The 27,891-nt window shown below is 36.3% G+C and overlaps 1 protein-coding gene across 6 annotated transcripts in view; it reads left to right on the forward strand.

The window, feature by feature from the left end:
• DGKB (diacylglycerol kinase beta) overlaps nucleotides 1-27,891 on the forward strand; it is a 337,929-nt gene that overhangs the window by 9,918 nt on the left and 300,120 nt on the right. For all 6 annotated transcript variants that reach the window (XM_050332620.1, XM_050332627.1, XM_050332611.1 and 3 more), the window contains one exon: nucleotides 19,398-19,657. In XM_050332620.1, coding sequence (XP_050188577.1) covers nucleotides 19,588-19,657 — 70 coding nt within the window. In that variant the 5' untranslated portion in view covers nucleotides 19,398-19,587. Of the gene's footprint in view, nucleotides 1-19,397; nucleotides 19,658-27,891 lie in introns of those variants that run through there.

The raw sequence follows: 27,891 nt of genomic DNA on the forward strand, positions 1-27,891 counted from the left end.
GTTACAGTGTCTGTGTTAAATATTTCATTGGTATGGATTTAACAACTGTAATAATGACTTGATAATCCATTGGAAAAGGGTTGTTTTTCTTTGTGAATAAAATACAAAGTGAACTTTAAATTATTTAAAAGATACACTTCATAACAGTCTAATGTATCACGCTTTTTGCTTAAATGTACTCATTTAAAGAGTTATTAGAAATAAAAATGTTTTAAAAATAGTTTTGAAGTGTTTAGATTTTTTGTTTTGTTTTTCTGTTTGCTAGTCTTCTAACCTTAACCTAATACAAAATATTCTGCTGCATAATACATAAAGACTTGGACTGTGTTAATTAACAGCATGGGTGTGTACATATAAGAATGCATACCTTCTTTATAAATTTATATTGACCACATGTTGAATATGCCAGCAAATATTCACTGATGTTGTGAACATGATTAAATTTATAGTTGTCAGAAGGTGTCTGTTACAGTTTAGTTACTTACAGGAATTGAAGTTCTGAGGTGGTAGTTAGAGAAACAGTTCCTAAGCAAGTGACTAACCCTAGCTGGCATCACATTACATCTGAATGAAGTCCAAAACACAACAGAAATACAGTTTTTATTTAGATCATATGTCCCACAGAAGTGAACTTTGTAAGTAACTGGTTCTATGCGTGTGTATGTATCACTAATAAATAATTGACTTTATATTACAGTATCATTGCTATTATTTAAAATAAATCATCATCACCATGTTCATCCTATTTTAATATAGAAATGGGAACATGGAGCTTGAGTGGGTCACATGAACCATTGTGCCTAGGCATTTACAGCCTCAGGAAACATGTCATTAGATGCTTCATGCAGATTGGAATTCACTGAGCATCAATTCTGCACATCCTTACCAGAAACCACAGAATGTCTCCAAGCAGTCTAAAACATAACATAAGGTTTATAATACAAAACTAAGTCATTAAAACAATAATACTGCTAGAAGAAAGAGGGCAAAATACTGCAATAACTCTAGTTTAGAATAAAATATAATACTTTGGTCATGTTTGTACATCTTCTGTGTTTGTCTGTGAAGATACTTAAGCAAAGCAGTTACTGTCATAATTTTTGAAGGTCTGGTATTCTAAATTTAAATATGGAAGAAGGTGGGGACAATATTATATCTTAATTTGTGTGGCTATTCACACTGGGAGTCTGCTTCCAAGAACTGTACTTCTGTGAATTTGGTGATCACACTTAATTGCAAATTATTTCCCATAATATATTTACCATAAATTATTCTATATGAACTACTCATCACTTTTTATAATACTTGTAAATAATAAAGTATATAGTGTCACATTACGTAATTTCTTTAATCCTTTTAGTAGAAGTTACACTTCTGTGACATATGAATCTAAAAGAAATATTGTATGGTATTTCATTGCTAGTTTGACCTAATGAAAGAGACTGGTCCCCCCTGTTAGGTGTACAGTAAAAGAATTTCCATTACAAAGAAATCCAAGCAATTTTAGCTTAGGAAGGTATGTATTTAGTAATGACCACTAAAGTTTCCTGGTAAATTTATTGAATACTGAGTGCTATCAAATGACTGTGTTAGTCTGTAGCTTTGAACTTAAGAAAATGAATATGATAAAGCAAGGAAATGGTAAATAAGGAAGGCTGATGCTGTCAGACTCCTTTTAAAGTTTACTTGTTTTGAATATATTGAGATATGAGCAGTGTTTCTTAAACTTTGAAGCTTTGATGAAAAAGTTATGTATAGTTTAGAATTAATGCATCATAATGCTTACTATTGAGGCGTGACCTCTGGTATTGTGGGTTTATTTTCTGTGTCTTTTCTCTGAGCTGTGTTTGTGTCATGGCCCTTATAGCAGATGCATGAAAAGCATATGCAGACAGCTTCTAACCCACTCGTACATTGAGGGAGTTGCATTAGACCATGATGAATTCATGCCTCTGGAACCATCAATGACCTTCCTTCTGCGTGTGGAGCTCCTGCTGACATATATGGGGGTTTCACTCGTGTGAAGATCATGGCACCTGGTCCTGGGGGAGGCTTTGGTTGAGCAATTTTGCGATCAGTAACCTGGGAATTGGTAGTGAACTCTGTTTGAACTGCCCCAGTGCAGTCATGACACCTAGTTTCAGTTCTCCAAAATGAATGAAGATGAGTGGATATGATATTTGACTAGTTTTGTAATCTTCAGATCTTTAGGTGATTTTTCTCATAATGGACTTGCACATAGAAGAAAATGGATGTGCAGGTGTGGATATAATTTTTTTACTTTTAATACAAGGAAGATATACTTGAAATTTTCTTAATTATTTTTGTGTTTGTCTGGACCTTGCTATATTGAAACAGTGTTTTTAATTCTGCTTTCTAGAAATATGTAAATTATATACATTATTTTTAGAATTAAGAAATATACATTATATTTAGAATTAAAATTCCAGTCATCAGTCTCCAGATGCAGCCCTCTGTCCTAGATCATTTGTTTCTGTATACTACTCTATATTGATAGTCAACTGTGCATTGTATGGTAGTTTTTTTCCTCAGTTGAGTAGATGCCATGCTGATAAGAGTCTTAGAAATAAGAAAACATACTAATAAAATCTAGGGAATTCTTTAGCAACAATTCTTTTGCTACATGAAAATACGTATTCAGTCATACATAGAACTAAGTCTTGTAAAATAAAAATTTTAATGTGTGTGTGTAAACCTCTTCCTACACCAGAGACTCATAGAGTCAGTGAAATGAGCATCAGAAGTGAACTCAGCTTAGAGTTACTCCTCTTATTGCCCAGTATTTCTTATCACCTTTTTTGAAAAAATTCCTGTTACATTTTCTAAAACAGACCACCAAAAGAGCAACTGAGGAAATTTCTAATCATGTTGATCATATACCCCATCTTAGCATCCTCTGATTGTCCCTGCAGCCTTGTTTTTTACATCTCTGCTGCTGCCTCTTAACTTTCCATGTCTGTGACCTGTTCCTGGTTTTCTTTTCCCCTGGATGTTGATAATGCACTCTGAGGAGGAACTGTGAAGGTGGGACCTCCTTGGGCTGATCTCAAATGGTGATAATGCAGTGCTAGTGGTGACTATGGTGGAGGCAATGGCAGCAGAAAGAAACTGAATTTCTACTCTAAAAGGCAGCTATTTTGTGGGGTTTCATGTTTGTTTGTTGTGTTTGTTTTTTTTTTTTCTTTAGTTTTTGTCACTGTTGGCTTTTGGGTTTGGGGAGGTTGTTTTTATGGGTTGTGGGGTGTGGGGGTGTGCGTGTGTGTGTGTCCGGCCATCCATGTCCCAAGAGCTGGGGGCAGCTAGGGAGAACTGTTGTGTCTAGGAAATGAAGGGGAAAAAGAGAAAAAGTATTATAATTTATTTTTTCTCCAAATAATTATTGCTGTGAAGAGGTGGTGAAAGGTTTTCCCCCCTGCCCTTCTGAAATGGAGTTCTAGTAAAAATTGAGGATACTGTCATGTGTCTGACTTAGCAGTGTATTTTTTCTTTCAATTTCTGTAGACATCTGATTTGGTTCCTACAGTCATGATATAGGGAGTAGGCAGTTTGCTGGTATTCTGTTACCAGTGGGCAGGCACTGACAGGATTGTCATATGCACAGTCACACTTGATTTGCATTTTCTTTCAGAGTGGATTGGGTGTATTTCCGTATCAAAATATTTACTTTTCTACTTGGAATGATTACAATGGTTAGTGATATATGAAAAGTCAATCTCCTCTCCTATTTACCAAGTGCTGTGGCTAAAATTTACATTGTGTAAAAGCAAGCAGGTCCTAGGCAAAGGTGCTTAGAGTTGAATGAACCTTTGCTTCTCAAATGAAGGAATGGACTGTATTATTTGTATAAATTGCGCTCTGAGGATTTCTGCTTCAGAGAGCCAAAGTGCAACTGCTAAGGATAGTTTGTGAGAGCAGATAACAGATTTACTGCCAGAGTAAAGCTAAAGGAAAAGCTGGTAGGGACAACCAGACACAATTAAATAAAATCTATCACTGTCTGCCCTTTTTTTCTCTTTTCCCCCCTTTTTTGTGTGTATGTGTGAGTGAGATATTTAGAATAATTTTCCTGGTAGATAAAAACATGGTGATAAATGACTGTGCATGTTTGAAAGATTCTCTGGAAGTGCTGTTGTGTTTTTTAGGAGAATCTGTTGACCTGACAGAAAACGTGGTGAACTTATCCTGTTCAGGTAGAGCAGGAAAACTGCAGCTGCTGATAGGTCCTCCTGTGCTTGATAGGTCCTCTTGAAGCAAGAATGTGAGAATGGGAGATAGAAGATTCAAGAAGGGTGAGAAGAGCCAGGACAGCTCACAGTCAGTGGGTGAGGCAATGTGCTGTGGCTTTGGAATGGGTAGAGCAAGGAATTTTATGTTTGAAGGCATAAACTAAGCCCTTGGTGAATTCCAGAGCCCAAATAAAATGTTGCAGTGAGTGAGCAACATCCAGTTAGAGAGATGTGAAATGGTACTCAGAACAAGCACACTGGGATCAAGGGTAAGTTGAAGATTCCATTGACCAGGAGGTGTCCAGAGGATGAAAGGTTTTTTGGCAAGGGAAAGAAAAATGTCTTCATGTTGATGTTGCAATTGCTGTGATTTCATATCAAGTTGTTAGAAATTTTTTATGACGTTTTGCATTTCACCTTTTTTTTATTGCTAATATTCCAGTTTGGACCTATTTTGACAGGCATATCATCTGCATGACTAAAGCCATTCTAAATATGAGGAAAAAAAAAGCTCCCTTGCATCATTCCTATTCAAACAAACCCAAACCAAACCAATCCAAAACCCAGATCACCCATATGAAGTGACTGCAAAACCAGTGATACCCTATGTGTGCTGTGTGGAGGGTGGGAGGTTAGATTGTATTTGCCTCTTGGGTATTTTAGAATTACTGTCAATAAAATTTGACTAACAAATACTAATAATCTAAGAGCATTGGTTATGCTATGAAAACATTGGAATTCTTAGATAATAGAAATTTAATGAAGTTCATAGAAGCTTTTGTCCTAACTGTAAGTCAGACATGAGATAATATGAAGCTGTACTGATGCAGAAGGTTATTGTTCTTTTGAAAGGGGTTTCGGATGACTTCACCAGGGAATTTCTGAGGATGTTCCTTTGTGTGTCTGTTGTAAAATAACAAATCTGGTGCAGTGTAAATAGTGATAGTATGCTTCTTAATATAAAGTATTTGTTTTGGATTTAAATCAGAACTTTATGCTTACTTTGGTGTTTTACAGAGATCTCATTTTTAAAACTAAATAAACTAGGAAAGTCATGGTGTTTTTACAGCATTAAAATTTATAGTTGCACTTTGTGTCAGAGAAATAGTCATAAAAGAAAGTAGACAATAACAAGACATAACAATATTTTTTTCCTTTCTTGATATTCTGTAGAGCAGGTGAAGTGCATCTAAGGTATTTGGCATGATGAAATTTGTACACAATGTTGACAGACTAAGATAAAGGTCCAACTCCCTTCCCCCAGCCTGTGGTCCTTTGTGTGCCTGTGGCATCTGCACTGTTTGTGGTGTGTCTTCTGTAAGGATTGAGGTGAGCTTCAAATGTGAGGGTAATGTTAGGCTATCAGATGCTAAAGTTTTTGTTCATGGCCATCTGGCCTCGCTAGATCCTTGCCTGTGCATTCTTGGTTTTGCTGACATGGATGATGCTCTTGGCTGTTCTGCTGCTGCCACAGCATTGCCTGGTACCTGTGGCACAGGTACAGACACACAGGTACACACTGATGGGGGTGTGAGGGAAGGGAAGGGAACCAGCAGGAGTTGTATCCTGGGAAAGCTGGGACTCCCCATGCAGCCCCTGTATCACAGGGATCCTTACCACCTCTGCAACCATGGAGCTGTCCCCCATGTGTTACTATCAGTCTATGAACCCTTCTCACCCATTTGGGAATAGGTGAAGATGAAGGGAATAACTTAATGGCAATGGTGCAGCTTTCTAAATTTTTCAAATTATTTGTCATGAAAAGTATTTAAGTTAGGTAAAAAAAGTACTTTGGGACATGTTGTTCCATTTATTTTTTAAGACTGTTCTCCATAGAAATCACTGGAGAGTTCTTAAAACAGATGGCATGATGTGGGCCATTGTAATGCAATTTTCTTTGTAAAATGCTGTGTCCCAGGGCAAACTTACCACAAATGGAGCAATCGTGATGTCCCATAAAAGAGAAGACATGTGTTTTTGCAACATTTGATAGATCTGAAAAATATGCATAACTCTGCCAAACAAGCAAGCCTACTATTTTCAATAAAGTATTTTGGGGCTCTTAGAGTATTTTGAAACTGCTAATACAGTAACTGCTCTGACTCTTCAGGAAAAGTTTGTACAACTAAAATTTTAAACATCAATAAATACATTATTAATTGGAATTATGACTATGAAGAAGATATCTTAGATCTCTCTCCCCTTGAACTTTTTGTCAGAAAAAGAATATAAATTTTTTTGTTAATATTGTTTACTGGAACTTTTTAGTTTATACATATAGATTTTAAGGCCATAAAGGAATACAGCATAGATAACAAAGTAGAAATACCTTAGATTTCTTGTTCACAAGTAATCAGTGGAAGTATTTACCTCATATATTATCTGTGCCAAGTAGGATTTAGTAATTAATTAAGAAACACTATTGTAGGAGGTCTGCTGATACTTGTTATTAAAAGGGCTAGATAAATTTTGCGAATAATTAAAATGGGGAGAAATATGCAAAAGAACATGAGATTATTTATTTTAATCAGCCTATTCTTTATGTGTTCTTTACAGAAATATGTATGTTCATAATTTCACCTGTATCATAGGTAAGTTTCTAAAATATTAGCAAACTAGAATAGCATTTATGTTTGGTATACTTATCTCAAAGAAAAACGGAAATAGCAAACGTAAAAATATATTGTACATATATTTACAACAGGGTATGTTACAGTGAATTGTGTAGGTATACTAAATCTCTGTTTGTAATTCTTCTAAGATGCCAAAAGAAATAGCTTGCTTATTTTAGCTGTGCCAATTCAAGAAATGCAAGCTAAATCTAGTGATGCAATTTGTGCCTGGGAACCTTGAGGACTGGAAGCTGCTAACGAACGTGAGACATCTATAATAATCTCTTGAATAATCTTCTGTTTTATGTGTCTGAGAAGGCCAGAGTCTAAAAAAGGCTACAGACATTGAATTCTCAATTGCTTGTGGAAGCAGAGGATTTGGCATTTTGTAGTTTTGTATTCCAAGTAACAGCAGCTTTTTCATGATTTCTCTTGACTCTTCTTCAGGTGCACACCTTTTGTCCCCTTAAGGGGGAAGACAGCACAGCAGTTGAGGTTCAAGACAAGATGATCTGTAATTGGTTTTGGAACATTGCTCAGAGTTTCTGTCTTCCTTTAACTTAGGATTCTTTTACTGGGACAAAGAAGTGGGTAGATTAGGAGTGTTTCTGGTCCTTGGGATGTAGGCTCAGGCCCTGGGCACCTCCTCTCAGCACCATTTTGGACAGCGCTTGCTTGGTTTTTGCTGGCCCAAATCTGTGGAAAAGAAATGGATCTACTGGAACTGGATGGGAGCCATGATGTTTTCTAACCAGCTTGGGTGACTGAAAAACCAGGACCCTGAGGCAAACCACAGTACAACTCTTAAGTAATCTAAAAAGAACCTCAGATTTCTGGAATGATGTTTTTATTTTGTATATGTAGTTAAATCTATAAGTGACAAGGTTTCATCAGCAGTTATCTATTTCTTTTGAACTACTTCTTGTTTTAATTAATGGTGTATTAACTAGAGCTAACTGTATTTGAGAGATGGAATTTTGATAAAATTCTGTGGCTTGGGTAATTAGATAATTTTTATAATTTACAGCTTTATTTTAAGTTATTAAATACATTTTTAGGCATTTAGACTTAAATTTACCAATTCCAACTTGATAGGATAGACAGAAATAAAACTGTTAAGAAGTAGAACTGTCTTATTGACTTGCATAAATTAGCACTGTTTATGTGTTTAAATATACTCAATTACAAATCTCATTTCAATTCCTGACTTTACCACACATTCTTCCTGTGTGATAGCAAGCAAATTATTTAAGAACAAATGTTTCACTGTGCCTAGTGAATTTGAAATGCCAGTTGATACCTAACCACTTTTTAAAATTCAGCCGTAGGTCTATATTAATTTGTAGGAAATTCAGTTCTTCACTTCCTTTCTTTAAATTTGAATATTTCTCATTTTGTTATTTTCTGGTCCTTGTACTTTAAAGTTAGCAGGTCTGTATTGTTGTGTATTGTGTACTGTCTCTGATGTAGCCATAGAATCACTGAATGGTATGAGTTGGAAAGGATCTTAAAGGCCATGTATTTTCAAACACTCAACCCCCACCTCCCCAAACCATGAGCAGAGACACCTTCCTCTAGGCCAGGGTGCCTCAAAGTCCCATCCAACCTGGCCTTGAATGTTTCTAGGGATGTGGCATCCATCACCTCTCTGTGCACCCTGTTCTAGTGCTTCACCACCTTCACTGTAAAGAATTTCTTCCCAATATCTAATCTAGACATAATCAGGCATTGGAATGGGCTGCCCAGAGAGGTGGTGGATTCTCCGTCCCTGGAGTAACTGTGGTAGTAATGCATCAAGGGTTGGACTTGATGATCTCAGAGGTCCTTTCCAACCCATCTGATTCTATGATTCTAAACTTGCCTTCTGTCAATTTAAAGTCCCCCTTGTAGTGACAGGACAAGTTCCCCTTGTCCTATCACTACCTTCCCTTGTAAAAAGACCCTCTTTGGCTTTCTTGTGGGACTCCTTTAACTACTTGAAGGCTGCTGCATGTTCTCCCTGGAGCCTTCTCCAACCAACAACCTCAACTCTTTCATACTGTCTTCATAGGAGAAGTGCTCCAGACTTCTCATCGTTGAATGGCCCTCCTCTGGACTCACTGCAATAAGTCCATGTCCTTCTTGTGTTCGGGGACCCAGAGCAGGACACAGCACTCCAGGTGGGGTCTCACAAGAGGAGAGTAGAGAGGGAGAATAACTTCCCTGGACCTACTGGCCACACTTCTTTTTATGCAGCCCAGGATATGGTTGTGGCTTTCTGGGCTGCAAGCGCACACTGTTGGGCCATGTCAAGCTTCTCATCCATGAACACTCCCAAGAGCTAGTCTTGATCCATTCTCTGCCCAGCCTGTATTTGTGCCTGGAACTGCCACAACCTTGCCACTTAGCCTTGTTGAACTTGATGAGTTTGCACAGACCCATCTTTTAAGCCTCTTGAAGTCTCTCTGGATGGTATTTCTTCCTTCCAGTGTGTAAATCTTCTCAGTTTCTGCTTCATAATACAAACACGTAATAACAACATAATTAGTAGTTACTTGACATTTTTCATCTGTTCCATTGGTCAAGCCAGCCTGTAAAGAATGAGCAGGAAAATGAAGTGTATTTAGGCACTGTTGAACGTCAGAGTGCAGACACCCTAATCTGGGTCAGAAAAGCAGCATAGTGCCCAGGCTGCATAGTCCCTATTGCCCAGTTCAGCTCAGCTCTGGGATGTCTGCCTGTGCAGTCTAAGCAACTGAGTGTATATCACAGCTTTGTGTGGATGCACATCACCTGATATAAATTACCTTTCTCTGTGGTGATTTTTGCTTGTTTGCTTTTTTTCTTGTGGTTAAGTCATTTTTTCTTGGGTAAAACACCACATATTACTTGGCATGCCTCAAATGAGAAAACAGAGAGGCTAGCTGTCTTTTGGTTTGCTGCAAACATTAGCAAAAATACTTAATTATGGAAGTTGCAGGAGTACAACAGTATCAACTGGAACACATAAGCAAGTTAATTTTAACTGAATTTTATACTTTTGAGGATAGAGAGTTTATGAGGCTTTAGCTGATCACTGATGAATGTTCTCAGAAGCTAAAATTTCCGTTTCATTAGTAAGTATGACTTTATAATCTCAAATACAACCTTTGGAAAAAGAACTTTATATGGAATGGTTTTAAATAACAAATAGTATAAATTTTCTCTTTTTTTAAGTCATAAGCTATACAAAAAATAGGATAACCTTAGTAAACCGAGTAACTTACAGATTACACAGGTATGAGATTCTTGTGATATAAAGAAGATATGGGCAGACCAAACCTTTTTAGGCTTATTTCATATTTGGAAGAATTCAGTTGCGCATGTTTTAATACAGGGCAGGTGAAAGGAATGACTCATAAAAAATCATTTAGTACACTTAAACAGAGATTCTGAACTGTGAGGGTGGTGAGGTGCTGGAACAGGTTGCCCATAAAAGTTGTGCATACCCCATCCCTGGAAGTGTTCAAGGGCAGGGTGGATGGGGCTCTGAGCAACCTGGTCAACTGAGAGGTGTCCCTATCCATGACAGGAGGTTTTGGATTAGATGACCTTTAAGGTCCCTTACAACCCAAGCCATTGTATAATTGTGTGATTTCTATCAACGTAACTGTTTTTAAAATTCACGTGGTCTCTAATTGATGAAAGCAAGTTTTACACAGGTGGCTCCAGGGAATAATGTTATACACGTACATCCCATACTCTTATCCCGTGTTGATAAGAGCAGACCACACAAAGGACTTTGGAAAATTTCTTCATTTGAAAATTTTCATGTATCAATTCAGAATGGTACAATATGAAATAATTCTTAACCCTAAAAAAATCTACTCATGAGGCTTGGGTCCCCCCACCCCCTTGTCTTCTATCTTACATGATTTCAGTGGAATTCAAGCTCTGTAATATAAATATTTCATATACAGTCTTCTCATAAAGCATCTAGACCTTTAGTGATGACTTTGTACAAGTAGATGGAAGAAGAACTAGTACAGTAGTTGCTAAGTACAGACTGAGCTATATAAAGCAATTATAGGGTAAAAATGTTGAAAACCATTGAAAGTTTAAATGTGACTTAAGCTTGTGCCTATTCATAACTAACACGGTTTTTCTTCATAATTTATCCTTAGTAACAGAAAGCTAGGCCTAAATTTGTAGGCGGTTTTGTCATTTTCAGGTATAGGATGAATGAATTTTCAGGATCATGTGGAAGTTCTACAGGGCCAATTTTTTTAACTCCTTTAGTTATCAGTGTAAAACAAATTTTAAAAATTTCCATTTGAGACACCTTTGTTTCAGTGAGTAGACTTTCAGTTGACTTAAGATAGTTATACAGGCATGTTCTGAATGTTAAGTTGTAGGATTATAAAGTTTGAAGCAAATAAAACAACTTGAGAAGGATTTGAGCCTCTGACTTGCAGTGCATCAAGTGCAGTGTGTGCATCCCAGTGCGTCAGCTGAGAGAGAGTCTAACAAAAGCGACAGAACTGATTGCAGGCTGAAAGCAGAAGGGCTTCTTTTGGTGTGAAATACTGTAATAGATACAGCTTTGCAATTGGTTGGGTTTAGTACTGCTGCTTTTCAAGTTAAGAATATAAATTCAAGGGAGCAGTACATCTCTAATTAGTATTACCAGGAGTGGTAGCGCTCTTATCTGATACCTCTGTTCTGTGTGGGAGTGGAGTCCAGAAGATTGAATCATGTAATTATTCTACTTATAGAAGAACAAATGTTGTGTTACCCAGCTGCCATCCCTTTTATTATACTTTTGGGTTTTTTTGTCACTGAAAAGGAATATTTCAATAATTTAAACAGAGAAACAACAATGAATTGCTGAATTTCTTTTTGTGTTTGTGTATTTATTCTACTTTCGTCACTTTATCACCTTCTTTGATTTCTAGTTTTTCATTAGTTACCGTATTCTAATACAATTTTTATAACTCTAATATAATCTTTTTGATGTAGGGCTTAACAATATATTCAGAACAGACTACATTTTTTTTTGTTCCTTACTAGATATATTTGTTTGTTTATTTTGAAAGAAAACAAAAGAAAGTATATCAAACATTGATTTTATTTTGCTTTTTAAAGCTTTGGTAAACATGAAGTGCGCAGAAAATGATTGATGTTTTAAGTGGCAATGTTTATGATTGAGAAGTAAATTCTGTTTGGTATCTCACTATCACTGAACTCTTCTATAGTAATGCTAATGAATAAATATGAAATCATTTGTAGTTGTCTAGAAGGCTCCACTCTATCCCAGTGGACAATGACATAGCACCAGCTATTCATGTCCCAGGTCTGCTATAATTTAATCAACTCCATGCAGCTCTCTCCCTAGGGGAAAAAAAAGCAAAAAAAGGAAAAAAAAAGATCCACCTAGTAGAAAAGAATCTAGAATGAACTGCTGCTATGAAATCCTTTAACCTGCCAGCTAACCTGATCTCTATTATCTGTACAGTTTTCCTGATGATTAAATCAGGTTCATATTTTCGCCACTTGTTTAAAAGGAATTCCAGCACCTTGTTCCCAGTTTACTTTAAAAGTGCATAAAGCATTTGAATTAGGACAGCAGTGAACAAATCTTTTCCTTGAGCACTGTGGAACATTTTTGTCACAAGACTAAAGCACATCTCTTCAAAGGCTTATTTCTGAGCATGAAGTAGGAATTTCTGCCCCAGGAAACTAAGAATCATCAGAATTCTTCCCCAGTTGTAAATTACACTTTTCAGCTTTGCTTTCCTCTAATGTAATCACCCCTAGAGCACCTAAATACGGAGAGATTAATTAAGCCAAACAATTAAACAAAGAAATCCCTGTATCTTATTGCCAACAAAAGTTAATTATTAGGCAGAATTTACAGGTTGCCCCATGAGAGGGAAATGAAAGAAAAGAGGAAGAACATGTGGCAGATAATAGTCAAAGAACTTAACCTCTGCTGATATGGGGCTCAGATACTTGTGGTGCCAGTTGTGGAGAGGTCTCTGTAGAGCTCACATCAAGTGATGCACTCCTGGAGCTGGCTTTCCTGGGGAAGGTAGTAGAGACATGCTTTGGAAGTCAGAGTTTGTCCCTAAGATGTTTATTGTAATACTTTAGATTTTGAAGGAGTTTTGGTGGATATGAAGAAACAGGAATGGATGACATGGAAAGAATTCTTTGAGAGATTGATTAATCCTCTCATCAGAGTGGTTTATCCAGTGGACAGCTTAATGTGCTCTGCTACAGAGAACTTACTACAGATTACATAGCTATATACCTATCAAATCCAGTGATTTCTGTCCCAGATTGCTTTGTTCTGTATATTAAAGAATATCAATCATAAGCCTTAGTGATTCAACCGTCTATTAAGTTTTTTAATATTTAATAGTATATTTTTTAAAATTCACAAATTTCAAAATACAGCTGTCTAGAAATCTTTGTCTGAACAGTTTATTTTCTACATTTTGGTGGCGTCACTTTTTTTTCTCCCCTCCTTTTTTCCCCCTCTCTCCCAGTTTCAGTACAATGTGATCATTTAGTCATAAAAAAAGGGTACCAAATTTTAATGACTCTACGGAAAAATTTGCTTGTTTAGTCATCGGTGTAAAATAAAAAGGATGAGTAACTCCTCAAATTTTTGAATTATGTACTATTTCTCTCATAAGCATAAATTAAATTCCAGTCAGAAAAGGTGTCAGTTTATTTTTACTTTATTCAGTTTACTATTTAAAGGAAGAAAAAAGCCTTTATGAAATCATGATGCATCAGCATATATATTTTGTGGTATTTCCTTGTCCCAGATTCATATTAGGTTTTGTTTATTTCAATATTTCCTTCAGTGAAGAAATCACAGAAATCTGAATGTAGTTCTTCTGACTTGGTAAGTAGTTAGTGTAGTAATTTGGAAATAGCTAGCCTAGGAGTTGGAAAGTTTAGATCTATCAGATGTTGCTTTTAAAGAAATCATGTGATGAAGTTAAGATACAGGAAGAGTGTCTTGGTTTTGGCTAGGATAGAGTTAGTTTTCTTTTTAACAACTGGTACAGTGCTGTGTTTTGGATTTAGTATGAGAATTACGCTGATAGCACACTGTTTAGTTGTTGCTAAGTAGTGCTTACCCTAAGTCAAGGACTCTTCAGTTTCCCATGCTCTGCCAGTGAGGAGCTGCACAAGAAGCAGGGAGAGAGCATACCCAGGGCAGCTGGCCAAAGGGATATTCCATACCATGGAATGTCGTGCTCTGTTATAAATTGGGAGAAATTGGCTGATCACTGCTCAGGGATGAGCTGGCCAGGGGAGGCTGATTGCTGCTAAGGTGAGCAATTGTATTGTGCATCACTTGTTTTTCTTGGGTTTTATCCCCTCTCTCCTGGTATCTCCCTTTTCATTATTATTATTATTGTTCTGAACAACTTTGTTTCAATTAGTAAACTGCTTGTATCTCAGTCCATGAGGTTTACCTTTTTTTTTTTTTTTTTTCCCTGAAATCTCCAACCCATCCCACTGGGGTATGGGAGAAGTGATTGAGAGGCTACATGGTACTTGCTTGTCAGCTGGGGCTAAACCATAACAGAGTAAAGCAAAAATTACAATAAAAAATGTATGTCTTTATTTTAAATGTAAGTAACTATATTCGGTGATGTTGCTGTCTTGCATTCTGAGCAGTTTTTATTGAAGCTCAGCTTTTGTTGCTAATATTTTTCACTGTCACAAGCTGTAGTATTAGTGAAATATTTTCTCAAAGATTCAAGTATTTTGCTTATCATGCCGCAATGTTGTTTGTGTTGCATGTTTCCCAGTGTTTACTGATATATTCCATATAAATAATTTGAGGAAGTGAATTTGAATAATTGCTTCTCTGAGGAATACAGTCCATATCTTTGTATTAAAATTTAAATAGCTGTTTTTACATGTCCCAGACTAACACACTTGGGAATAGTCAGGAAAACAAGTGTACTTTTGAGTTGTACTGGTCACTCCTTTAAAGGGAGAGACTTTCAGCTTGATAAGCAAATTGTCACTAATTTCAGTGTATCAATGTTTATATTTCAGAATTATGTTAATTTACATCAGTAAGCATCCTTTGCTAAATTGAAAAAAAATTGTACTATTAAAACTACTTTATGCTAAATATGGTGCAAAACAAGGGAAATTGTTATGTAAAATACACAAATTATATAGGAAAAAGCAGTGTTGTTTTGTTATGGGACCTCATTTTTTATCATCCATGCCATTAATCTAGCAGCAATTATAATTAATTACACTACTTCTGTATTTGAGAGTAAAAAAACCAGAGTGGTGATTAGCAGATACTTTAGATTTCTTGCCCATCAAACTCTTCATTACTAAACTTTCAGCTAGGCAAATTTTGAGTCTGTCATTACAGACAGTGTTCTCTACAAAGTATAAAATGAATTGCAGGAACACCTAAATATGTCTTGTATATCTGTACATAATGCCTGCATTTCCAAGAAATTAGAGATTACTAGCATGTTTTTGTGGGGAGAACAGAGAAAAGTGTTTCAGGCACATGTGGAAGCATGTGTTATCTGACATGTAAAAATTCTCTTTTGGAAAATGTGTGATGTTACCCATGCTGAAATCACAGGATCTAGCTAACACAGTTCTTGAAAGGCATAATTGCTTCAGCCTCCATGCCAATTAAGGTATAAAATATTCTGTGTTATTTATTCCTACTGTTCAGGTGAAAATCACTGGTCAGTCCTGTTATGGAAAACTGTAGTTTCCCTGGAAGGAAACTTGCTATAGCCACAGCAGTGAGGCTAGACTTCAGAAGAAATTCTTCTTGCTTGCAGGAGAGAACAGAGGGAGTTGAACTGAGTTGGGTTTGGTTGGCTTGATTGAGAAGCTGGATGTGTTTCCCTGGGCCAAAGTTTGAAGCTGAAACTGCTGGTGTTGATTAGTTTTGTGGGTCTGATGTAATTTTTTTTACCCACCATAGTCTCCAAAAATTCATCTTTCCTTGCAGTGAGGACTGTACTAGGTGGAATGAGATGATTTGAATGGTTAGGTTGACATTTAGGGGCTATACCTCTATATTTTTTTCTCCACTGCATAATTCTTTCTCTTCTCTCCTCAACCTGACTTCTGCAGAGCAGCTGAGGATTGGTGGTATGGGGAATTCCAGGAAATCTGTTTGTTAGCAGTGTTGACTGAATGCTAAATCATTTGATTTGTATAGTTTTTAATAAAACTTTGCTTCCTAGTTTGGGTATGTGGCCTGGTAGGAATCCTGACAGAACACTTAATAAACTCTCAAATCCTGAAAGGGAGACATGTTATAAAAAGGAGACTTGCATTCTAAGGTGACTTATAGTCAGTAGATAGAGGAGAAAGTTTTGTTTTGTTTTTTTGTTTGTTTTTGTGATAAAATGAATAGTTTATTAAGGTAGTGTTTCTAATTTCTCTTATTTTTAAGGCCTGCTTTGTATCTGGTTTAGAGGACTGTGAATCTTGCCTAAGGGTATACTAGCAAAATGTATGCACAGATCTGAGTTTTCCATAGGTCAAGTTTCCAGATCCAGTTTTATCATAGGTCAGACTCTTAGAGGATGGCTGAAAAGCTCCCTACCTGACATCCTATGTATTTTATCTGTATGCGATATTGTGTTCTTCAGAGTAATTTATCTCTGCATGAACATGTCAAATCACTGTGTGTGTCTTGTTTAGAGCTGATGATCTTTATTTTGCCTGCCAGCAGGCACATTTGATTATTGTTGTAGTTAAACATTCTGGGTTTTTCTATGTGATAGTATCATCCCTGTTACTACTGTCCTCTTCATGTACTTATGTATAGATTTCTCACTGCTTGACCTTCCTGGAGTACCTAAGAGCACTAAAATAATGTGTAAAGGAATGCATTTATGTTAAACACTACTGGAAAAAGTTATATAAATTAATATTTTCTTTTACAGAAGTTAGGATATTTGTATTGTATATAGGTGGTCTTCCATTGTTTACCATAACAAATGGTAAACATCATATAACACAAATATGTATTGATGGCTTTTGTCCTCATCATCTGTACACTGTTCTTGATTTCGTATAACTAAAATATTATATAGATAAAATTGGAAGGTGTCTCTGTAAAAGGTTTAATTGTGAAAAACTAAAGGATGCAGGGATTTATCTTTATTTGGGACTCTGCTTCAACAGAACTTAGCAGGAAGCTACAAAAAGGAAGCCTCTGTAAAGTTTCTTTTGCTGAGATCTTCCCCATTATGTTTATGTGTATTCCTACATCACACACACTGAGGTGATGTACAGGACCTGGCTGCAGGCCAAAGACCAGTTGGCCATCCCCAGAGGACTGCCTACCTCCCCATTCCTGTTCCCAAATACACATGGCAGATTAGCTCCACTACATCCCCCACAACCTTCCATTTCAAAGGACAGAAATTGCATTTAGAGTTTTCCAACATAAAAATGTAGCCTTAAATTCTGTCATCTATTACATGATAACTGCTGTCTTACACACAAACTAAACCTTCTGTCCTGTGGGCTGCCATGCCCATACTAAATTTTTTCCATTGCTATCATCTCATTCAGGTCACATACTTTTTCTTGGCAACAGTAGTTTTAGGCAGTAGTGCTTGGCTTTTGCTCATAATGAAGCTAATGTAGTTAAGGAAACAAATAGTAAAACTGGATGAAATTGTGGTAGAAAATTTTGGTTATATTAAATCAATCATGCAAATACAAAAAAAAAAATCAGTAAAATCTAATCAGTTGTCAAGAATATAAGAAAAATATACCTCTTTGAAGAAATAAAACTGTTTTCAATACAATCTAATCAACTGCCAGAAATGAAACATCTCTAATTTGATTAAAATGGCCCCATTGACCATAGTTATTTTTTCTTTTTATGAATATGAGGATTAATGTTTACAATATGGAATGATAGCTTTCCTTACTGAATATCACTTTTAGCTTTTGTAGTTGCTGACCTTATCCTGGTACTGATGTTGATTCACTGATGTTTGAGGGCTGATGTGCCTTGCACTTGGCCAACATTATCCCCATTAATGTTGCTTTTTTTCATCCCAATTTCCATGCTACTATTAGTTTTTATTATTTATTCAATCAGCGTTTCCACGTCTTCCAACTTATCATTTGTTTTAACTTGAGGAGATGAAGAGCATAGGAATCTCTTCTGGTACAAATTTTTAAAAGACAAAACCATTGTTAGTGTATGTAGATAGCCTTACTTGCTCATAGTATAGTCCATGCATTCAAATCATTCATCAGGAAGGGCCTGAGAACAATGAAAGCATGCTCTGGGACTAAGGAATCTTCCTGCAGGAATTTCTTTGTCCAGGAATGATATTTATAGGTGTAAGAGAGAACAAAAAAGAAAAAAGGTCTTGTCTGATTAGGTTATTCTTATGTTTCTGTTCCTAGCTTTTTTTTCCTTTCTCCCTCCTCATGACATCTTGGTGCTTTTTTTATTCTTTTTCAGCAACCAACATCTTCCTCCTTAGCATTCTTTCCATTACTGTGTTAGTCTTTTCTGGTCTGAATTTTTTCTTTGCTCTTTTTGTAATGGGACCCTTATAATTGATACATTGTTAGGCATAATTTTAGATTTACAGTCTAAAATTAGCTTTCTAGTCTAAACTTGTCTTCTAGGCAACCTCTGTGATCAATAAAAGATAAATATCACAGGAAGGCAATTCACCACATGTCAAGATTATGTTGAATCTGGAGGGATTAATTGCTGTCTGGGCCACCTGTCTCTTCTGATGGTTAGAGGTAGTGCCTGAGATGACAGTCTCAAATGATGTACCTGACTTTCAGATGGCTGAAATTAGTTGAAAAGTAGCCTACCTGTTGTTCCAGGAGTGGTGTTGGTAATGCATTGTTTTTGTAAGGTCTGTCCTACAGAGATAAAAACTGCATGAAATGGGAATGAGAAGACACCCACAGTTTGATCTTTTTTTCCCCTGATCTGATTTGTGATAGTACGAGCAGTTATACTAGATTTTTCACTAGTGACCAGCAATGTTGTGACATTCTAGAAATCAAACCCCTATTATTTTAGTAAAATAGTTAATATTTGTATAGCTCTCGTGTGAACTTCTCACCAAACTGCAGAATCTATTTAATTTCATGGAGAATTAGAAGCTTCAGAGCACTTCTGACAAGACCATACAGTGCTGTAGTGCAGCATAGTTGGGTACAAACCCAGTTATAGCAATCCAATTTTAAAATCAAAAGGAACTATAAGTTTAATGATAGATAGTATCCAGTATTGCAGTGGTTGTTACTAAATCAGAAATGTCCCCACACAATATGTCCAGATGCATTTAGTCAGAAACAAGTGTTAATTTTTGATTACCAGTGCTGCAAATAAGCATTTGCAATTAAAAAAAGTAAAATTTGGAAGTACATATAAAACTATTTATGGACAAATACCATATGGAAGAATTTTGAGCAAAACTATGTATCAGAAAGTATGTATCAGTGACAATTATTCCCATAGGAAAACTGGTATTTATTCTTATAATATTTGATCTTTTCACAGTGCTGTAATGTGCCACTGAGCCAACATATTTGGAACAGTCCATAGGAAGAAATCTTCATCCACATAGACTGATGGCATCTCTGCACTCCCCAGACACTGTGAACTGAAGCTAAAAATCTTTATGGAGTTTATATCACCTGGGTCAAAGGGAATATTCTTCTGATATACAACGAGGACCCTTACTACCAGTATGACGAGCCAGGAGAAGTGGGTTAACCTTAGCCCAGGAGAATTCTCTCAACTTCAAAAATATGCAGAATGTAAGTAATTTTTAAAATATTTTGGTTTATGGCTAATTAAAATTTAGGAATATTTTGAATTCAGAATATAAAATTGCTATATTATTGATATTATTCACTGTCAAGCAGTTAAATTATAGTTTGTTTATTTTTTTAATCCAAAGGGTGTGTTCTTTAGAAGGAAAGAATAAAATCTGTTGGAGTCTGTAACATTTTTTCTGCACAATTTTATTCCAGTATGATACCATGCAGACTGACTTTGGGTTATGTGACTGTATTTGAGAACATATTTTTAAGGCTTTGCCTTAATTTACCTTAATTTGCCTCAATTTGCAAGCCACTAGAGTGGGGTTTGTAGTTGAAAAGAAGTCATAGAGGAAGCATGGAGATTCCAGGAGAAGCACATCTAGGTGCCCAATATGAGGATATTTCTAATACTATAAGCAATGTGAAGGAGTTGTTCTGTGAAAGAGCAAGAAACAAAAGTCTCTCTTAGCTGAAGATCCAGTTCTTTAGTTACTGCTCAGGCAGAACTTCCTTTCAGTTTCTTGAGCAACTTAAATGGCTCAGAATTATGTGCTTGGAGAGCAGATACTGAACATGAAGGCCAGATATAGGAGATGAAGCCTGATAAGAAATGAACTGAAAAGGCTGAAGGTCATTTAGACAGTTCTCCTGTATGGCAAGTAATCTAAATTTCTGTTTTTAAAAACAGAGGACATCTCATATGATCCATGAATGTTGTTGATTTATAACTAAGGGAAACATATGCTGATAAAGTAAAATGAAGATGGGTGATTGCGTTGGGGTTCTTTGCGCCTATGACATCACAGCATATACTTCATAGTATTTCAGTGTAGTCATCTAAGAGAATAATCATGAAATGATTGTTAGAATTAATAATGGGGTTATTACTGAATAGTACATTCTACTGGATTGAGATTCATAGTATTTTCTTGTTATCAAGGTAAACCATGAATTATAATTTATATAATGCAATGTCACTGAACAACAACAAAAAAAGAATCATGTAGAAATATTTAAATTATGCTTTCTCAAACAAGTATATTTGAGTCTCACAGTTTTCTACAGCAGTTGCTGTACAGTTTGAAATATTCTATTTCTTAAAGCGTTTGCTCCCTGTGTCATGTTCTTATCTCAAAGGAGAAGCTATAGAGTTAAAGGAAATTTGCATCATGTACTGCTTTAAATCCATAATGATATTTTTGGGTAAAGAGCTATTTTGTTTCTCATTTCATAGTGAAATATAAAGCATCGTATTGTCTTGTATTTAATCACTTAGGACTTTCTATTTAAAAGAAGGTCTTAAGAATCTCTTATGAGTCTGAGAAATAAAAATATCCATGCTTTTTAGTAGTTCTTTTTTGAAACATAGAAACAATAAAGGGAAACAAAGTCCAATTACATGGATTTTAGAAAGAATACATCTGAATTTTGTATTGATGATCCACTGCTTTCAGAGACCATTGCAAAGATCACTTTGCATTTCCCATTTTTGGTATGAATAAGCTTGTTTGTTTTAAATTACATCACCATAAAATAGGAACTATAATGGAGCAAGGTTTTTTAAGAAAAATTGCTTCTGAAAATATTTAATTTAGCTAAATGACTGAATAATAATGTCTTTTAAATGTATGATTTAAGACTTTAAAATGCAATTTTGAAAAAATAAATATTTAATTGGGTTCAATATCTTTGAATGTGATACATTTTTATGTAACATTCAGAGATACACAGTGTGACAGTAGATATCTTTACTCATTCTTAAATAATAACTAAATTATGGAGAATTTCATGAAGTTTGAATTTATAATTTTTTTGGTATTTCATTGTCTTTCTTGAACATATCAAGATAGTGAACAGAAAAAGCACCAGATTTCTGTTGGTGACTTGGTTGAGTTTGATTTATTTAAGAAAATAAAAATAATTTAAAAACCCCAAACAACAAAAACTCTCAAACAATTTCTTAATAAAAGACATTGCTCATTTCTCTCCAGCATGGGATTTGAAGTACCAGTGGGTCTCCTTTAGGATGGAGGGCTGATCTGTGTGTTAGAAGATTTGGGGAGATTTGACTTCGTGGCAGTTGCCCACCAAGTGGTAGTAATGAGTCCCCAGCCTTGCCTCGTGCTAAGGAATAGGTTTCACCAAAGGACTTTGGAATACATGGTTAATTCATTGAAAAGTGATTTGTCTTCCTTTCATCTGCTGATATGCAGGGGTGTCATTTGCTCTGCCTTTCATTCAGTTTGGTATAGAGACTACTTTGTAAATCTTACCTAAATTACAACATTATTTTAACTGTGGAAATTTTTAACAGATACACTTTCTTGAATTTAAAAAGTGCAGTGTTTATAAAGCGTATTTTAGTTTGAATCAGGCCTACTTTGAGTACTGGAACAAAGAGTATTTCTACCGAAAACCTTGGATGTCAGTGCCTTGGAACATACTTTTAGTGACTGATAGTCTATCAGGCTGATAGACTGATATTCAGATAGTTCCCTTCTGAATCTGAATCCCCTCAGCCTAAGCTGGCTACAGAGCGAGATGGTATTTTACTTATGTGAACAACCCCAGCCTCTGCCCTGGGCACAAGCACACACCACCTTGCAGATCTGAAAGCCTTAGTTTGGGTTCAGTATAGGTGATAACCCAGACTATTCTCCTGCACAGCAGACAGGGCATAATTGTAGAAATGAAGGATTTAGGTTTGAGTGTTTTGAGGTTAAATCTCAGTTTGAAACCATATCGTTGATCTTTCCCTTATCCAGAAGCAATCCTGTCTCACTTCTACTTATTTTGTGAAGATGACTTTCTGCCAGATTTTGCTGAAATCAGTCACATCTGCAAGTGTTACAGTTTCTGAGAGGAACAGAGGAATGGTTCCACCCAGGTTCTAAGAGATGAGTGACTCTTCTTATCTTTATGCTGAAACAGAACTCATGAGGCACCTAGATGAGCTACTTCTCTTCAGCATCCTTTGACTTCAGTCATTTAAAGAAATTTTCAACTATATTAAGATACAGACTGCACAGAAAATAAGCTTAAAGTACATCCAGAGTTGAGTTATATGTGCACAACTGTAGCTGATTGAGTCTGAGATATTATGTGTCTGTCATGGGCTCAGAGGTCTGAATTCATCTTTTTTAGTCACCAGAGTAGGGATGTGATCTTTCACTGTATAAAGCCCATTAACCTACTTGTGTGGATTCTAGTGCTCTGAGAGGGACATGTACTTTGCACTTTCTGACTCAAAGATGCTTGACTCTAGTTCAGTGTAGTTCCACTTCAAATTAATCTTCTCTGAGCTTGATGATAACCTGTCTACTCTGGCAAATACAGTTAAACAAGGCTCACTCCCTAGCTCTGTGTGCAGGTACTGTCCTTGGTATCACTTTGAGAAGTTCCTAGCACATCCTTTTTTTCCTTTTTTCTTCACATACTTATAGTATGGTTCACTACTTTATCCAGCCATTGTTTGGTGAACACAAATCCTGAATGTAAAGTTTCTTTCTTGAATACATACCAGCTTTTCTCAATTTCTTTAAATGTAACTAAACAGCAAAGGAGAATCAGTTCTCCATTGCTGTTCCTGCTCGCACAGTATTTCCCTCTAAACAACATTCAGAACTTCATAGTAAATGAATATCTTTCAGTAATTAATCCAAGAAGTATCTGTAATTTTGTCTTACAGAATTATTTTTGAGCTCAATTCAAGGCAAATTTATACTTCCAATTTAAGCCCTTTCTTCATCTGCCTGCCGTACTTAAATAATTTGGGGCTTCAGTGAATTTTTGGAACAGTTTAAATATTACTTAAAATTAAAATATTTCTAGAGTTCAAAGAGAATATTACCTAATACTTGGCTCTTTGCAGTTAATATGCCTATGTGTGGTTTTGGAAGAATAATTATTTCCAAAGACAGTTCCTCTGTGTTGTTCTTGCCAGTCAAATTAAAAATCTTCTCTCTCCTTTCAAAGAGGAAACAGTAAAAAAGATTTTGCATTAGATCTTTGCCTAGTTTTAAATTGCCTCAGAAGAATTTGTGAAAAGTAGAGCAACTGAGATAACTGGTGTACTTATTATAGAATAGTGATAATAATGACAACAACAATAATGTAGCCCACACCAAATCCTGAAGATTCTAGGAAAATATATGCACTCAGAGAGAAGAATTTTTTTTTTCTCCTTTAGATTTCATGATCAATGCTAACTGTGGGAAAGAAAGATGAAAAAATGTTGGGATTTTTCTGTAGAAATATCATGGCATAGGGTAAGGTGTGAATAGGACTTTCCAGGCAGAGACAGTTTCTTCTAAACTTATATAATACTAGTATATGTAAATCTTATGAGGAGCTGCTCAGGGATCTGGGGCTGTTTAGGCTGGAGAAGAGGATGCTTAGGGGTAACCTTAGTGCTCTCTACAACTTCCTGAAAGGAGGTTGTAGCCAAGTGGAGATTGGTCTCTTCTCCCAGGCAGCCAGCAACAGGAAGAGAGGACATGGCCTCAAGCTGTACCAGGGGAGGTTCAAGTTGGTACAGATTTTCTTTGGATTTTCTTCATGGAAAGGGTTGTTAAACATTGGAACAGGCTGCCCAAGGAGATAGTGGAATCACCATCCCTGGAGGTGTTCAAGGTGTGACTAAATGTGGCACTTAGTGGTCTAGTTGACAAGGTGGTGATTGGTCAAAGGTGGGACTCAGTGATGTTGGAGATCTTTTCCATCCTAAATGATTCTGTAATTCTGTGATATGTTGTTCTGTACTACTCCCAACAGGAACCTGAATTGTAAGGGCATTAGAGAGAAACAATATAAATCGTTTCATTGTGATTATTATCTGTATGTTAAATTGGATTAGTTTGGACAGGTTTTTTTTTTGATCCCTTTTATTAAATGAATTTTGTATCTTCTTTTTATTAAATGAAGTTTTATGACTGTTGTAGTCCAAATTATTTGTTAAGGGAAATTTACAGGATGCTGCTCCAAAAGCAAGTGAGGAAATATTGAAGGGATTGGAAACAATTAAAGCAAAACTATTTCATGAGTTGGCTAGGCATTAAAAAAAAATAAAAAAGGCAGCACTGCCCTTCCCTCAGTAGGCGGGGAAAAAGACCTCTGAGCTCTGGCAGCGTGTGCACTCTGGGGAAATAGCTTGGTTTTGTGTTGTCCTTTTGAGTTTGTCAACAAAATGTGCCCTGAGGAAGAAGCCTGAAAAAACCTTTGCAAAACTTTTGGCAGTGATTTTTTCCCAGGCCGATAGAGTAGAGCTTGGGCAGACTGTCACAGCCTGCCCAAGATAGAAATAGATGCTGAGTGCTACTGAAATGACTGTGAGAACAGAAACAGCATCAGCAGCTGCAGCGTCTTTTGGTGTAATATCAATAGCTACTGCAAGAACTAAACAGTGTAACAATTTTATAGGGGAACGGGAAAGAGGAAGTTGTGAAAAGATCACTGAAGAAAAATGGGAAGGTCAGCAGAAGTTTTGGTTCAAAATGAGGTTGCCAGAGACTCTTGAGTGGTTTGGTTCTGTGGTCCTCACAGATGGAAAATATTCTCTTTTACAATGGGTATAAATGATAACCTGGGGAGAACTTCATGTATGTGGCAGTGGGCCATTACACAATCCCTCAGAGTGTCCCAGGCTTCTAGTGCCTCATGAAATTGTGCTAATTCTAATGAGGGAATGGACCTCATCAAATACAGATTGCCAAAACCAGCTATTCTTGACGGTATGGAAAGTGGAGAGAGAAAATTGATGGTGATTACTGAGAATAATTTTACCCCAAGTACTGGATTTTAGGATTATGGTGTTTCTGCTTCTGTTAGAAAAGGTGGAGGAAATTAGGTTCTCAAAAAGTTGTGTCAGAATCTGTCAGACTGGCTGAAAGGTGGAGTCTGCCTGTGCAATATCCCATGCACTTGGATGAGCTTAATGGAGAAGGATGGGTCTACTCTTTGCATGCAAAATGGGGATAGAGCAGCCAGAAGAAGGGACCAGTTGATAATTCATGGCGCCCGAATCCTGAGAGGTGAACTATGAACTATGCTTATTGATATAACACTGTAAATTTTTTCTTCAGATATGTGATTTTAAATCCCTTGTGTACATTCCTGTGTTATATCAATTTAGAGAAAATGGGATAGAAACATCATATATGATATACTTAGGTTCTAAGCAGATTTACTCTTAAAAAAGCTTAAACTCAGTCCAAAGGAAGGCTGTTGGATACAGGCTACACTAATGAGGATATTAGAGCCAACTTTGACTTTTGTTAGATTGAAATCCAGGATAGAAAAGACACAAAGCTGTGAATTTATTTTTCATTTAAGCAATCATAGTTGAGATTTGGTCTCTGAAGATCGTATAATAGATGAAGTTGTTGTGGGAGATTGAGAGCCGGGCACCAATATCAGCTGCAGAAGTATTAGTGGATCTCTTTCCTTTCTCTAATGAGGGTTTTTGTGTTAGGTATTGAAGAGAATGTAAGATAGGGTGATAAGCTGAGCATTTCTGAAGGAAAAAAGCTGATAAACAGGCAGTAATACGTAATGATCTGGAGCTCTGTGGTGGGCTTTCTTATGAGGTAAAATGCTTGGTGTTTCTGCCTTGATATGTGCCTTTCAGTGATTAGCAGTTACCTTTTTACCCAAACAGAAGCCACTCAATCCACCAGCTAACGTGTCTAGGGTAAACAGTATCATATTGACTCTGTACACAACTGTGAGTAAGGAGGAACCTTTTTATATTGGTCAGGTGGGATACTCATGCCTTGCAGAACTTGTTTCCTTCTTCCATGCTTATACTTGTTTAAGGTATAATAAACTATTTAGGGAAAGAATAATGTAGAAGAGAGTTCTGAATTCCTTGCTTTGGTTAAAGGGTCTATGAAATTATTCCTGACTTACTTAGATGCATTTGCCTTCATCATGCAGTAAAGTACTTTTTGTCCCTCTCAGGCTACAATATATTCTAATTTGATGCATTCTTTTAGGAACTATTGAGTTTCATGGAACTTTATTTGAATTGTACATAGTAATGGCAAAAGTAAAGTCACAAAGTGACTTTTGGAGTATCTTACTTATCTTACTACAGTATTATGTTCCTGTCTTAGTTAATTACAGGGATCCTCCCCTGTGTTCTGACTGCAAGAAACTTCATAGGTCAGCTGCAGGGAGACAAGTTTTAAAAGCAGAAAATAGCGGATTTATATTAGTTTGCTACTATCGGCTACCAGAATTGGGACACATCTGTTTATAAGATCCCTCAGAATCATAGAATTGTAAAGTCTGGAAAAGACCCTGTTCCTCTGCAGAACAGAAGATTCTTTCAGAAATATCTGACTTATTAAGGAGTTATGATTTAAAGGGGTTGTGCTGTTGACTGGAGATGCTAACAAGAGGTCATATATAACAATATGAAGAGACTCAGTCTATTTAGTAAAAGCAGAGAATGCAATAGGCCCTTAGAGTAAACTTGTAATGCAAAATTTTTGAAGATGTTGACAAATTGGTCCAGTGTTGGATCAGTTCAATGAAGCACTAGCTGGTTTTTAGCTTCAATTTCTGTCCCAAAGAGCTGCCTCTGGTTCCTGAATATTTGATTGCCAGGGTCAAAAATATGATGGCTCAGAAAGCTGTAACTTTTATTTAGAAGTAACAAAAGTATTATGAAGCAAATGGTCTCAGTTGTGCTAGGGCTGACACACTTTTTTGGCCATTTTAGGAAAGTTAGTGGAAGTGTCAAATTTTTCTACCTATTTAGAAAGAAACGTTAGAGGAACTGAAAAAGGAAAAAAAAATTGATTCAGCCTGTTCAATAGTACCAATTTGCATTGATCCCAGAATCCAGAGAGATAATACTGTTAAGAAAAAGGCTGTTATTACAGCCCCATCATTTTAGCAGAGAGAGGCACTGGAAATGCTTGCTGTGTGATGAATAGGATACTGTCTCACCAAGAGCATTTGGTGGCCTCACTACAAGATGACAATTTACCTGCAAGCATCTTGTGCATCTACTTCATCTGGGACAATGTAGAAAAGATGGCAGTCACTGGAGAAGACTCCAAGATTTGCCCAGTCTTACTGAGCAATGAAACACGGTAGTTCGATACAGTACAGATGCTGAATTGGTTGTGATGAGACTGGATAGTGTTAGACCCTTATTTTCATATTATTATTTTCTAAATTACGTTACTAAGTTTTCAGTGTTTCCACTGAGGGCATTGGAG

Source organism: Myiozetetes cayanensis, unplaced genomic scaffold (assembly GCF_022539395.1).
Source record: "Myiozetetes cayanensis isolate MyiCay16 unplaced genomic scaffold, myiCay2020 scf1, whole genome shotgun sequence".
NCBI lineage: Eukaryota > Metazoa > Chordata > Aves > Passeriformes > Tyrannidae > Myiozetetes > Myiozetetes cayanensis.